Here is a 15,769-nt window from a genome sequence, read left to right on the forward strand (position 1 = left end):
ATCCGGGATCACTGAACACTAACTTGATCGAGTACGGGGTCGCATTTACACGCTAGTCATACAGTACCCACCTATTACAAAACAGACGGAATGCCCGCCATTTTTGGCGTCCCATTGTAACTCGACGTTCCTATCGTAAGTACAGCTGATCGTTCGGCCCTATGTCCGTCTCAGCTTCTACATAAGCCTCGCCCACGAGCTTCATACTAATCACCTTTTTATACAAAATCTTTCCTGGTAAAGAGTATGGTGGGAAGTATATAATAGCCGATGTATCCTTCAACTGCCAGAAGTGCTTCCATCCGCTGTAACGTTCAAGGAAACTCACGAAGCACATCTCGCCCTCCAGCTCTTTGGCCTTCCGCCAGATTGGAGAAGCAAAACAGACCACGAACCTTGGAACGTCTCCCGCCATGTACATGTATTTAACGGTCATGGCTGGTCTTCCTCTGGGGAGATCCTGAACCACGGTCGATCTGTGTGTCTCCCCCCTCTGAGATTTGTTTGGGTCGTGTGATAATCAATTGTCGCATCGGAAGCCTGGGATGGAGGTAGGGCTTCGTCCAAGGTAGGTGACAGCGCCGTGCAATAACCCTTTTTCCATAAAGGCTCGTTGGACGTAGATAAATTGCCATCGTTTGATACGACTGAAGGAATGATGGAACTGTAGTCGCCGCTCGAAGAGGCCAGACCCCTCAAAAACCGGCTTATTCCGGTTCATCATGTAGTGATGTTATCGTTAGGCTTTACATGCTATGCCCAGGGCTAGTGGATGTGGTGGGTTCGGAGGTTGCAGAAAGAGAGGTAGAAGAGTTCAGATACTGTACTGCATATCGTCAATTTATTAATGTAACACCCGGCGGCGAAGCCAAAAGGGCAACCATTACCGATTGAAGCATACATTCCTCAAAATATGTCCTGATCTCCCTAAATGCACTCTTTTGGAGAGTTAGGACACGAATATGGGTGACGATCATCTCGCGGAGATCATTGCAACTTTTTGTGAAAGTAAAGACTGGACCGACTTGTTCTAGCTATTGATATCGGCAGTGGGGTTAGGCTATTAGTATCTTATATATAATTAAAATGGATTTTAAAAAGATTGAGCAATTTATACGTCTGTATTATACTTCCCGTTAAGTTATTCGCTAGTTTAGCATTATTACACTTGTGACGAACCCCTGATCAGATGTCACGTTCTTGACTGCAGACTCCCGACGGCGCTGTCACGTAATATGGTGGTGGTGCCTTGGGCGTACACCAATCATCACTATTAATTTGAGTTTCTTATAACGCGCGTGATAGCGAGCTGATCAGACAAGAGGCCGCTTTCCGATACACTAGCGCTGTTCAACTGGACAAACTTGCTACACTGGAGAAAGTGCAATTCTCCGTCTCCTGCATCTATCTCGGATCCTGGTTTTTTCTCTTTACCGTCGAGTTCTTCACCATCATCTGGCTCTGGTCGCGACCTTCCGCTGCACTGCCAGTTAAAACTTGTACCCCCTGGATTATCTTTCAAATGTTCTCTAGTCTACATATACAACAACGGAAGTCTTGGTATTGGCTAAAGGATTGGACAGACTGAATCGGCTCCTGCAGCAGTTTCCTTGGCTAGCCAAAACGTACATAACAGGGATGGATCAATGGTTTCAGTCTCAATAACTTGAACTTGTATTGAGCTTTCACTTATATTGCTTACTGCGGGACTATCTAATACCACATACTTCCTCTATATACAGACCTTCTCCTATCACCATTATCACTATTGTCACCAGTGATTGTGGTGCTGCCCATTAGTCCCACCGTGATAATGTCGCCACCACACTTATCTTGCTAATGATTGGCTGTGGTTCACCCTGCTCTCCATCCTTATGGACTTCTTTGGAAGTGAGAGGCTGCAAGACCGCGATGACTGTGTCATTGAGTCTGAAGTTGACCTCTTGCAAGAATCTGGATCTAGGGGTGTCTGATTGGAGGATGACACGGTGTTTAATCTTTCGAACTGGTATGTGTAAGCTGCGGATCTTGGGAAAAAAAGAAAAGTAGCGAGGGCTGTGAAGGCACATACTATTCCAATGGCCCCTGAAGGTGTTGGTTCCACTTTTTGGTGATTTCCATTGGTATTTTGCAAAGAGGCTAGCTCAACGCCCTTCTGCGTATTAAACTCTCTGATTGCCACTCATATCAACTGGTTTTATCGACGAGTCTGGCTGTGATAAACGGAGTGGGCATCGACGCCGTGGATGGGCCCCAAGGGGAGCAACACCCGTGCATGTTGACGAGTTCAATTGCTAGCAAAGGCTTCAGATTCTCGCTGTATAGTTCCCGTAGGTCCGGGTTCCGTTGTTTCGCTACGCGGCCGTTGCTTGGTCCATCTTTCGGTCTTCAGGGTTCGAGAAATAGTGGTAGGTGACACCTCGAGGCCAAATCTATTACACTCTGTCGTAGAAGTGTTTCTTGGAAAAAAATGCAACAGGTCTCAGGATGCCGTCGTCTCCTTGAAAGTCTTCATCACTGCACCTCCAGCTTTTCGGCCTCCTCCCCCCGCTAAACTGGTTACGTCAGTTCAGCTCCCCTGAGATCCACTCAGCTTGGTTGACCAGAACCCCTTTCTGTCTGAATGTATACTTGCTGTAGAGGACAATGAATAGCGAAGAATAAACGTATGCTGGAGCTCTGGGGGCCTCTTAGATGAGGGCCATCGGCAGTCGGATCGCCAGAGCTGATACAGGCTCCCATGACGCTGGTACGCAGGGTCTGACGGTGGTGCCCTTCACTCCCTGATTTGGAATGGTCTTTTCTCTCTTAAGTTCAAGCTCAAGTCAAACAGTTAAAGTCAATATATTGGTTTACCACACTTTCTTCCAGGGCATAGTTATACTTGCCTTCCTTCGGTGTTACTTCGCACCGTCGTACTTCGCAGTCCAAGGACCCAGAGTCTTCAGATAACTAGCCTACCGGCGACATATCTTAACACCTACCAACCTTGACTACGACGAAACTGTCCCTGTCTGTAGGCGACCGTCTACAACTTTCTCTAAATTACCTATGTCGCTTGAGGAAACCGGTGGCTGGCTCGGTCCCTCTTCGACATCATCGCTATCTTCAAACCACGTTCTTCCCTCCCACTTAACCTGGATAGTCGTAGTGATTTGAATGTTGCCTTCCCCCGGCTCGTTCTGAATCGTAGAGCAGGGCTTGTTTACATCTTTACCTGTGGGCCCGGCGCTTATATTTGATAACTGCCTTTGCGGTTGAAACGGGGTAATCCCGTTAGGTAGTTGGGTACGTGATGGCATAGCATTATTTCCATTCATCTCCTGGGAAATCCTGCGGCGCGCGTTGACTAGTAGGAGTCGCAGGGGTGGCAGGCTCCCGCAAAATATGGCGCAGAACTGCTCGATGGCGGACCAGATGACAATGTCAACGTTGTCCCAGGTCGCGTCATACGTGGCGCTGTATTGCACAACGTACTTCATCCGTATCATCGAGGTGAAACAGGCGCTACGATAGGTTAGCCTACGTGGAGACGGTGGCGCAGTGGGAACTACGTACAATGAGCCGATACTGAATATTGCCAACACCGCTAGTCGTTGACGGCGATCAATATTCAGTTTCCACACCTGTGGGACTGGTAGGAGAAGAATGGCAACGTCCTCTAGGATACTGAGCGCGCCACTGCTATAGGAAATGGCAGTCGCGTCTAGGCACTTGCGACTGACGACGTAACGATCCCAGATCGAGTAGACCGGGAGACACTGCAAGACAGTAAGAAGCGTATACAAGATGCCATGGCAGGCAAGAAAGGCGCTCAATATGTTGACGGCATACTGGAACCTCGGTGCAGGAAAGAGGCGCCCATACACAAGCAGGATGGAGATCTTGCCAGCAACGAGGAGGATCATATAGACCATCGACTCGACGTAGAATAGCTGGTCTGTAAGCGAAGAAGTAGAGGGCTGGGTACGTAGAACCTCACCTTGAGAATCAGAATGCCGTGGCCGGTTGGTACTGTCCAGTAGTGCATGCCTAGGCCTAGATGTGCGCTGTAGAGATCGATAATGGCGAGCGCAACTAGCAAGATCTGAAAAGCCGTCAGTGCCAAACCTGGACCTTCCGGACAAGGAAGATACCAACGGCAGCGAAGATCGTTGCATAGTCATCGACCCATAGTCTCTTAGTATAAGCCATTCTAGTATACAACCGAAGCGCGATAACCGGGAAGACTATGGAGCAACCAATGATTACCGTCCGCGTTACCTCCCGGCTCCTTGATGCCTTGGGAAAATCTGCACATAATTCAGTCTCTAGTTTCGCTGCGTCTGCGGACAGTCAGAGAGTTTTCTTCACAGCCGTGATATAGCCACTACTTACTTACTTGATCTGCGTATAAACAGTTCGTCTGCGTGCACGTTGATAGCTCAGATTGTAGGGTGATGTTTGAGCAGACATAGGATGCTACGTCCGCCAGGTCGCCGCTGAAACCAACAAGAGCATCAATGATGCAGCTGTGCTGTTTATGTGGGTTAGATGAGTATGAAATGCAGCAGGGCCGATACCTACAGTACACGGAGGGGCCTGGGATAGGATCTCTGCTGGCGAGGAATCTTGTGCGTGGGTAAGCCACGTAAGGTAGGATAGCAGACAGAGTACAAGAGGTGGTGACTGCATTGTGGGTTGCCGCGGTGCCCTAAGTGAGGGGTGAGCATGCGGACGGATATGGAAATCTGTGGGAACCTTAAGCGTTACGAAGATCCGGAAACGGCTAATTACAAAACTCCAAAAGCGGCTTCACGCTTCTGGAATACGAAGACGACCCACCCGGTGCGTAGAAAGTGGCCCAGGCACTTTGGTTGTCACTTCAGGGAGCTGGAGTGGAGCGTATATCTCTAGAAATGGAAAAGCAGAGGAGCAGCGCGACCGTAGCTAGGCGCAAGAGCACAAGAAGAGCGTGGTCATCGATATGACGCGGGGCAGAAAGAAAGACAGGAGCTGAGCCGCCTTAAAATTCCTACGCGACACGTTACCAAAGGATTCACTTCTGGCTTCAGACTTTAACTCGGCACATATCCGAAATTTGCGTAGCAACCAACCATTCTATAACATAAGCTATGTTAGCATCGCACCGAGTTCGTCTTTGCCTCTATAGGTTTCGCTGTCAGGTTACAGATTCTCAAAGCGACAACAGCTGTGTGTCATAAAACACGGAAAGACACGAGGGTGGCACGGACTAGGCGGGAGATAAGGAACACGATAAGGATCTAGGATCTAGGAATTAAACATAGATCTAGGAGTTAGGATGTAGATCCGGGGGATCTAAGGACAGAACATAGATCTAGGGGATCTAGGGACCGAACGTAGATCCAAGGGATCTATGCGCAGAACCATCGATTTAGGGAATCAGAAAGGACTATATACGGAGGAAGTAGATAGCTTGTAGATAGTTCCGCAGTATGCAATCACAGCTTGTATCCACGGTATCTTGTGTTTACATTGAGACATCTTGTTGTGCACTGTTTAGCTGCACCGATCCATTATCTAGAAGTTCGCCTTCAACCGGTATCCCTTTCAGAGGTTCTGGACAGGGGATCGTCACAGGGGGACAAGGAGATTACGTAAGGTGGTCCAGAGGGCATGGAGTTCTTAGCAAGAATGGGGTATTTAAGAGTTCCCAGTGTTACAATTCCATTGGTCTTGGGCTTCTCCAGACAAGTAATATACATGCTTGAAATACACGCAATATAACCGGATCAAGTTGCAAGCACTGGTTTCAACAGGACTTAAGGAGATAAAGACAAGTATAGAACCTCTGAAAGCACTCAAAGGCTTCAAGAATGCACAGCTATTCCCAGGAAGAAGTATTCTATTAAACCATACAAATGAAATAAAACCCATTCTAGCTACTCCATTTAGCGACGGTGGCCAAAGACGATAGCGTGTATTGATGCTCGTCGCTAAGCACTCGCTGCCGAGCCTGGGCACAGTTCTCCATCAGTACTAAAGCATCTGGGTGTCGACCTTGGCTTTTCCAAGTAAAAGCGAGGTTGGCCATGCTCGTCAGCGTATCTGGGTGATCGGCCCCAAGCTTGGTCTTGCGAGTCTCCATCACCTCCACCTCCAGTTCCTCGGCCTCCTCCCACCGGTCTTGGTTCCTATATATCGACGCTAGGTTTACCATGCTCGTCAGCGTATCTGGGTGATCGGCCCCAAGCTTGTTCTTGCTCGCCTCTAGCACCTGCACCTCCAGCTTTTCAGCCTCCGGCCACTGGCCTTGGTTCCTGTATATCGACGCTAGGTTGCCCATGCTCGACAGCGTAGAAGGGTGATCGACCCCAAACTTGGTCTTGCGAGTCTCCATCACCTGCACCCCCAGCTTCTCGGCCTCCTTCCACTGGCCTTGGTTCCTGTATGTCGACGCTAGGTTGGCTATGCTTATTAGCGTAGAAGGGTGATCGACCCCTAGCTTGGTCTTGCTCTTCTCCATCACCTATATAAACAACTTCTCGGCTTCCTTCCACCGGCCTTAGTCCCTGTATATCGACGCTAGGTTAGCTATGGTCGTCAGCGTAGAAGGGTGATCGGCCCTAAGCTTAGTCTTACGAGTCTCCATCACCTGCATAAATAACTTTTCGGCCTCCTCCTACCGGCCTTAGTTCCTGTATGTTAACGCTAGGTTAGCTATACTCGTTAGCGTAGAAAGGTGATTAGCCCTAAGTATGATCTTGCGAGTCTCCATTACCTATATATATAGTTTTTTAGCCTCTATCTACCGGCCTTCGTTATAATATATTTTTCCTAACGTCGCTCCGATAAAGCTTAGATATTTTAATAAATCCTTTCTTTTCTAGCCGTTATCCTTATAAATATATAGTAAATATCTAACTAGATATCGACGGAACTTAAGCTATTCCCCTATTATATTCTAATAGCACGCTATTAAAATAAATACTATATACCACCGCTATAGTAACTAGCTATAGTCGTTTAGCATTGCCTACCACCGAACTAGACTATATATCGTTACGCTAGCCCACTCCCCGTTAACACGCTATAACAAGCTATAACGGAGTAGTATATAATAGCACTACTAATATCGAAAATTATCCTATTTATCTCTAACGAGTATAAGGAATTACTAGAGTTTAAAGGATATTACTTCGCTCCCCTCCTCCTCTAAATTAGCCTTAACCACTTTTATACTAAAACTAGTTAAACGAAATATTTTATTCTAGATAATACTACCCTTAAAATATATAAAAAACGTTAGTAATATATTAAGTCGCAGACTATAATTTTCCTTTATAATTTTCTCGAGCGTAATATCCTATACTATCTATACCGTCTTTTCCGACGCTAATAATCCTCTAAAAAAGTCTATTTAAAGGAGCTTATCGCGGTGCCTTTTATAATTCGCGAGGTATCGCTATAAAGCTTTATTAAAAGGAAAATCGCTACCGATATAGATACTAATAAGATTAATAGTAAGTATTAAGAATTCTAGCTTTTTTATTATTTTATTATAGTCGTCTTTAATATTTATAGGGGCCAGCTCTTTATCGAGTTATAAATATCGGAGGAAAAGCGTTTTCCCTTTTAATAACGATATATCGCTAATATAGACCAATTTGTAGATCCCGCCGACTAACTTAATACTTTACTCGTTTTAGCTAATAATAATAATCTTTCCTCGGCTCCTCCTCGGTATAACCTTTTAGATTTCCTAATTAAAATCGTCGGTATTATCTATAATTATTAACTATTCGCTATCCGCCTTATTTCGGTCGCTAAACTATTAGAGTATTACTTTAACCCTTATATCCGTATTAATCGATCCTTAATTCTCGCCGCCTTCTACTAAGAGTCTCAATTCTATAGTATATATTTTAAAGCTAGATCGTACTATTTTTTTATCCGTCGCGTCTATTTAGAGAATCGGATTATAATTATTTTTATATTTCTTAACGTAGTTAAGCGTTAACTACGACTTATTAATACCGCTTAATCCGTAAAAAGAGACTATATATAAAACGCTTACTCTCTTATGCCTTATATATAACTTCTGTTTAAGTTCTATCGATAGCTCGGCCCGCTCCGTATAGGTATTTACCTTCCTGAGTAGGACGGAGTAGTAATACTTTACCGGTCGAGTAAAGGCTTTTATTAATTTAATAAGTTTCGAAAGTATTAACTAATAGCTTTCGCTTTTCGACGTAAACTTATTAAGCTTATAATAATCGACGGATAGTTTAATATTTCGAACGTTTCCGCTTTTATATATAGCGGATTACTTACGGATATACTATATTTACTATTAACGCGCTTTATCTATATTAATATCCGATATATTTATAAATCGCTTTAGTTAAACGAATTATAATTAAAAAATTTATATCGGCCGCTTTTTAAAGAAATTAAATATACGTAAATCGTTTAAAGTTACTACTATAAAGTCCTTATATAAGTTGTATAGTAAAAGCGAATTATATTTTAAATTAGTTAAGATTAACGGATGTAACCCGAAAGGCTAGAGACCCTTTACCGTAAATTAACCCTATAGGCTAAAACTAGTCCCGCGATACAGCGTATTTAGGAAGAGAATTACTTTAATATATTCCGCGACGTGGCTAAAGTCCTGACCTGCCCAGGCTTAAATAAGTGCTTACTACGGTTAGGCGCATTATTATTTTAAGTAGGTTCTAGCTTACCTATTTAACTATAAGCCTCCTAAAACTATATACTATAAAGATTAGGCTCCGGCTTCGCTCCTAGAGTCGGAGCGTATTAGCAGTACTCCAAAAGTTAAAACCAAAGCTAAGTCTATCTTTAGCACCTACCGTCTTAAATATCCGCATCCCTCTATTAATATACTTAAGCAGTTTATTCTTAAGGGTTATTAACTATATATATACCGCGTCCCTCTTTTAGTACGAGTCGTAGTTATAAAAGAATAGGTAGATATCTCTGCTAACCGTTGGACGGAGGTTACTAAAGAGAAAGTCGCTAACCTAATTTACGAACCGCTTATTATCTATTGCCGCTTTATCGGGTATATCGGCCGTTATCGCTTATCTCGTTGCATATTAAGTCGCCCGTTATATCGAGTCGGGGTTAGACTTTAGGCCGTGTACGAAAACGATACTACCTTTATTAGAAAGCTTCGCTTATAGTAGCGCTAAATATATTTACTTTATTCCGTTGGCTTTCGTCGGTAAACTAATAGCGTACGCTAAAACGAACCCGAATCTTAATTTCGGAGCTTAGTCGGAGTTAAGTCAGCTGGGGATGCTCTTCATAGCTTAGTAGTAAAGGACTATAATCGAAAGTAAGAAAATAACGAGGTATATAGCTAGGCTTATCGCGGCTCGGCTAGCTTCGTTTTAAAGGACTAGTACCCGTGCGGTTACGGTAGGGATAATAGGTATAAAAAATGTAGTGGTACTAGCATTAGGCTTATAATAATAAGTAAATAAAGCTTAATTTAACTTATAAAATAATCTTTAATAGTTATAGGCTATAGTATTTTATAACGAACCCCTATCTAGAACTTCTAAAAGGGATACTAATTAAAGGCACTTTTAAATAATCTTAGTTCGGTATAGCTAAATAGTATATAATAATAGCTTATCTTAATTACAATAGTTTAATATTAACGATTATAATTTATATTATATACTACGGAACAATTTATTTATATTAGCTAATTCCTCTATATATATAAACCTCTATCCTTTAAGTACCTCCGTATTTAGCTTATGACGCTTATTAGTAAGTCTAGTGATCCGTTTTAGCTTATTACGCTTACTAATAAGCTAGATAAGCCGGCTTACTTTTATTAAAAGTAAGCGCCCTACTATTTTATAAGTCCGTCGTTTTCTTTTACTTAATTAACTACTACGGCCGGCTATAGTCTCTATCCTACTTTACTATATAGTTAGTCTATAATATAATGCCTTTCCTCCTTATCTTTCGTTCCGAAAAATATACTATTACTATTTTTTATACCTTAGCGCTTCTTTTTTTTTCTTTTACTACGTATATATTTCCTCCCTCTCTTTTACTTTAGCGTTACTAACTATATCGGGGCGCGTAAAGAAACGTTACTATAATACTATCCGTAAACGAATAGTTTTTTCTAATTCAATTAATTAGGACGGTATCGAAATTATACTTTACTCCCGCTATTAACGCGTAAAGCCCTAAAGGCGTTATATTATAAAAGAGGGGTTAAACTGCTATTCGAATTATATTTAAATAGGTAAACTATATAATAGTTCGAACGTAGCCGACTCCCGTATATATTCGGGTATTATAGTCGTACGTCCTTTATTACTAACTATAGTAATTAAAAACTTATTAATATACAAAAAGATTAATAATAAAATAGCTAAAAAGAAAATTTATTAGTTAAAACGTTAAATACTTTAACTTATTTACGTAAGTAGTATATGTCGATACGTAATTAAGGTTCCGAGTTCTTTTATCGAGATATAGAGTTTCTAGACGAGGCCGATAGTATATTATTTCCTATAGACCTTTCTTAAAAGTAATATTTTATTAATTAGGTTTAATTAATAAGTATCTTTAGAGTAATAGATTAGGAGGCGGTTAAAGTCGCTCTTTTAGATCCTAATATAGTTTTTAACTCCCTCGCTAACCTTAACTAACGGCCTAATCTTTTTTTAAATCTAGGTACGGCCGGTCCTTCTTTCCTCGCCGCACTAGATACCGCCGATAGCGCGCCTTTTACTTTCCAAAGTACTTAAGGTACATAGTATTACTTATATTTTGCTTTCCTTATACCTTTTAACTTTATAATATAATATATAGTACGTCGGCTACTACGTTAAAAGCGCGGGTTCGATCTCCGCCAAAGTTCTTTTAAATATAAAAAAACTTAATAAGTCTTTTTAAATTTAAATATATTTTTAGTTTTTTACGGTAGTATATTTTTAATTTTTCCTTATAGCGGTAAAGGCGTATAGTATTAGTTAGGCCTAAATTCCCTTATTTTTATTAATTTTATAATATAACGTATAGTACGTTAATTATTACGTTAAAGGTATAGGTTCGATTTTTACTAAAGTTTTTTTTAGCTCCGTTTTATAACTATTTAACTATAAGCCGGAACCGAGTTTTTTTATTTACTTAAATTTTAGTCGGTCCGGATATCGTTAATAGAATTTTTTTTATTTATTTAAATAATTAAAGTATATTTATAGTTTCTACAAGTTATTTATAACCGGATATCCTAATTAATTAATTAAATATTTTAATTAACTTTTATTAAATCGTAAATTTAATATCTTTTTTATATTATCTTCCTTTTCTTTATTTTTTACTACTATTTATATATTAGCTTTCCTTACATATAATTTAGGTTTTAAAAGTAAGATATAAAAGGTATATAACCGTAAATATATTATATTAAATAACTTTAATTCGAATACCGTTTTTAATATTTTCCTTTTAACTTTAAATAGTCTTACTTTCTCATAGTTTAGTTTTTTATTAGGTCTTTTAATATATAAATTACGTATAAAAAAGAATACTATATTTCTTTCTTTAAAGTAAGGTCCTTCGAGTCTTTTAATATTATAGTATTTCCGTATTTTTTTCTTTATAAACTTTAGTTTTTACTTAAATTTACCGTAAAATATATATATTTTATTTACTTTAACCCTAGCCTTAAGTACTTTAATCGTAGGTCCCTACCGTAAATTTACTTTATAGTCGAAATTTGCGAAAAACGATATAGCTTTAGTTATCTCGGTTAACGATATATTATATATTAACTATACCGTAAATAATAGTTTAATTTAATTATTTGATTCGAAATTAATATAATTCTATAAATATTATTTTACGATTTAGTTAAGCCGTTCTGTTTAACCATCCGTTTATGTTACGGTTCTGGAAGATAGTGGGGCCACGAGGACCAATTAAGACTGGACCGCGCTATCGGGCGGAGCTCACGGTCTAGGAGATTAAACGGACCAATAAGATAGGGACCGGGGACCGCGGCGGGGCTTACGGTTTACGGTTTAGTATCGGCTAATACAGAGCGGACCAAGGACCGTATATAAGACGACGGTCTACGGTCCACGGGTCTATATATACGGAGAAACTAACTAATGTAGATAAATAGTTCTGTAATATATAATTTAAATTATATTTACGGTATTTAATATTTATATCGAGATATTTTATTATATACTATTTAGTTATACCGAATTAAAATTATTTAGAAGTACCTTTAACTAATATCCCTTTTAAAGGTTCTAAATAGAGGTTCGTTATACGTTATATACTTACTTTAACTCTATTATAAATAAGTTAAAAGCGTTTTTTTACTATTATAGCCGGACTTAAAAACGTTTAAATAGGAAGCGTCCTGCTTAGCTTAGGTATCGAGGGACTTTCTACTAAATTTATACCCTTTACCGTAAAATAGGTTATTAAACGTTTTAAAAAACTTGAAGACGAGGCTTAATAGACCCGGAAGTAGATTTTCGCTATTTCGGCTACGTCTAAATCGACTATTAAGCTTCCGGTACCGAAACGCTATAAAAGAAAAAAGGTAAAGTTTAAAAGGTTTTTAATTTAGCTTAAGACTTATTTTCGTTAATACTTAAATTAGTTTATTAACGAAGAATCGAAAGTAATTTTCGCGGTTACTAAGCTTAAAGATAGGGCTTTCGTATAATTTAAGCCTATCCTCGACGACTATTATAAGTAGGAGCTAAAGGATTAAAAGAAAATTACCGTAAAATACTTCGAGAACTATCGTACCTTTAAGGTTAAGCTTAAGGAGGTATTTAAGGAGTATAACGAAGTAAAGCGCGCGTAAGGTAAACTCTTAAATCTATACTAAACACACTTAATAGCCGACTACGCGGTTTAGTTTAAAATTAATAATCTACGTAACGTTATTAACGATAAAGAATTAATATAGTTTTTTTACTATAGCTTTAAAAATAAAGTAAAAAATAAATTATATAAAGAGATAAGGCCCGATATTATTAATAAATATATTATTATAATTATATAGATCGACGATCGGTAGTTCGAATATCGTATAGAAAAGAAAGGAAGTAACGGTAAGGATAATTACAGTAATAGCTATAAAAAATACTTTAACGGTAACCGCTTTAACAATAAGTATAAGCGGAAATACCTTAATACTAACTACTTTAATACTATATACTTAAGATTAATAAACGTCGATACTATATAGTAATAAAAGCTATAAGGTTAAAGCTAAAGTAAAGATAACTTTAAATATTTTAATTATAATAAAGTAAAATATTTTAAAAAAGATTATAGAGTACCTAAACGGCTCGAATAAAAAAAAGAAATTATATTAATTATTATATCGAAGGGACCGAAGGTTATAAAAGTAATAGCTATTAAATATTAATAAAGTAAAGCGGTAAACTCCGAGAAAAACTTTAATTAGTACGCTGGATAGGAAAATATAGAGTTTTAAGAAATAAAAGAAGTATTAAAAAGGTTAAAGGCGGAGTACGAAGAAGGAGATTTTTAGATATAGGCCTTATAGAATTAAATAGTATAGATTATTACGGAAGTTATTATAAAGGTCGTTAAAGACAAAGGTTTTACGTAAAGACTTATTAGGTAAACGATATTAAAAAAGTAATATAGTAAGTACGGAATTATTATTTTATAAAATATATTATAGTTTATAAAGCTTTTATATAAAAGTTAAAAAAAGTATTAAAAAAATAAAAAGGTCGTTAATATCGGGATCGCGAAATTATTAAAAAATATATTAATACCTATATAATATATACTTTATAAAGGAAATACGGTATAGCTTTATTTTAAATATTTAGAATATCGGAAAGTACTTTAGTTCTAATATATTATATATAAATATATAGAGTATTATTAAAGTAAGTCGCTATACGGCTATTAGCCGGTATGTAAGGTAAGTAAGAAAGGTAAGTTATAGTTAATTAAAAGAACTATAGCCCGGTAAGAAAAAGCCTAATAAAAGGACCTAAACGATTACGTTTTATAAAAAGTTTAGGACCTAATTAAATTAAAAAATAGTTTTTAAATAATATAAATCGTATTAAAGTATATAAGGTATTACGTCGAATATATAAATAGTTAAAATATAGATAATAGTATACGTTTATGGGAGGAAGTAATATTAGGATAGTATTAAAGCTTAAACTATATTATATATTTACGAGAGAAGGTTAAACGATATTATTAAGCTAAGACGCTTAAAATTAAGTAGAAAAACCGTTATCGAGCGTAGGTACGAAAGAATATTAAAGACGGAAAATAGGAGGAAGCTAGGTAAGTATAATTAAAAAATTTCGTATTATTAATTAACTTAAAGTAAAAAAACGCTTTTAAACGATATAATTGTTTAAAAAACGATTTACGGCCTTTTGCGGGAGCCGTTAACTTTTAACGGACTACGAACGGTATTTTCGAAGATATCGGCGTAAGGTAAAGGTATAGGATAACGACCCGGCGCTCGTTAGCGAAGTCGCTACCGTATAAAAAAGAAATAAGAAAGATAAATACTTTTAAATTATTATACGATAGAGAGATCTTTAGGTAGTAATATTAATAAACGGTAGTATAAAAACGAACCTAATTTTATTATAATTCGTATATTAGGCCTATATACTATAAAAGAAAAAAAAGGAATAGATCGTTATATAAAGATTATTTTTTATATAAAAGGTCTATAAGGAAATACTATCTTTAAATATTATAGTCGAAGGAAAAACGATATTAGTTATATTCGATATTATAAATATAGGACTCTCGAAAAATATAATCCTAGGGTAATTATAATATAAAAACTATAATTTAAATATCGATTAGAGGAATAGTAGCTATTTACGATTAAAAGAGCTTTAAAAGTATTTAATTAACGATAAAAGATTAGAAATATATATAGAGTAAAGTGTAAGATAAGTACCCTTTACGGCACTACTGTAAAGAGTATAGAAAATAATAATATATTTTATCGATATAGGCGGTAAGATTAAAGAAGTAAAGTTAACGACGTTAGTAGAAATATCGGAGGTTAATAAGTATACTTACTATAATAATATAGAGAAAAGCAAGAAAAAAGTAGTATTAATAGAATATCGAGGATATTTAGCTTTTATGGCTAAGTATCTAGAAGGGCTTTTAAAGTAAGGATCGTAGGACTATAAAATTAAGTTAAAAAAAGAAGCTAAATTACGGTTATTTAAGGTTTACTATATTAATAATAAATAAAGTAAAGAATTATAAAAGTATTTAAATAAAAATCTAAAGAAAGGATATATTAGGAAGTTTATATCGCTAGTAAGATACCTTATATTCTTCGTACCGAAAAAAGACGGTAGCTTACGACTATATATAAATTACCGTTAGCTAAATAACGAAACGGTAAAAAATAATTACCCGCTACCGTTAATATTTAGGTTACGGAATTAATTAATAAAGGTATAATACTTTATATATTTAAATATATCTATTAGGTATACCTATATACGGATTAAAGAAAGAGATAAATAGAAAATAGCGTTTTATATACTTTATAGTTATTTTAAGTATTTTATAATACTATTTAAATTAATTAATATACCTACGATATTCTAATCTTTTATTAATTATATAATATAGAAGTACCTCGATAAAATAATAATATATTATTTTAACGACGTTTTTATTTATTTACGTACTTTAAAGAAGTATAAACGGTATATATAAAAGATATTCGACGCGCTAT

At 37.3% G+C, this 15,769-nt stretch overlaps 1 protein-coding gene across 1 annotated transcript; it reads right to left on the reverse strand.

Moving 5' to 3' along the window:
- Positions 1–5,899: 5,899 nt before the first annotated feature.
- On the reverse strand, positions 5,900–6,487 carry QC763_0062410 (uncharacterized protein; the record flags this gene model as incomplete). Its single annotated transcript, XM_062905869.1, has 1 exon — positions 5,900–6,487. One exon carries the CDS (start codon positions 6,485–6,487, stop codon positions 5,900–5,902), a length of 588 nt encoding a protein of 195 aa, XP_062765402.1.
- Positions 6,488–15,769: the final 9,282 nt, after the last annotated feature.

This window comes from Podospora pseudopauciseta, chromosome 4 (genome assembly GCF_035222475.1).
Source record: "Podospora pseudopauciseta strain CBS 411.78 chromosome 4, whole genome shotgun sequence".
Lineage (NCBI taxonomy): Eukaryota > Fungi > Ascomycota > Sordariomycetes > Sordariales > Podosporaceae > Podospora > Podospora pseudopauciseta.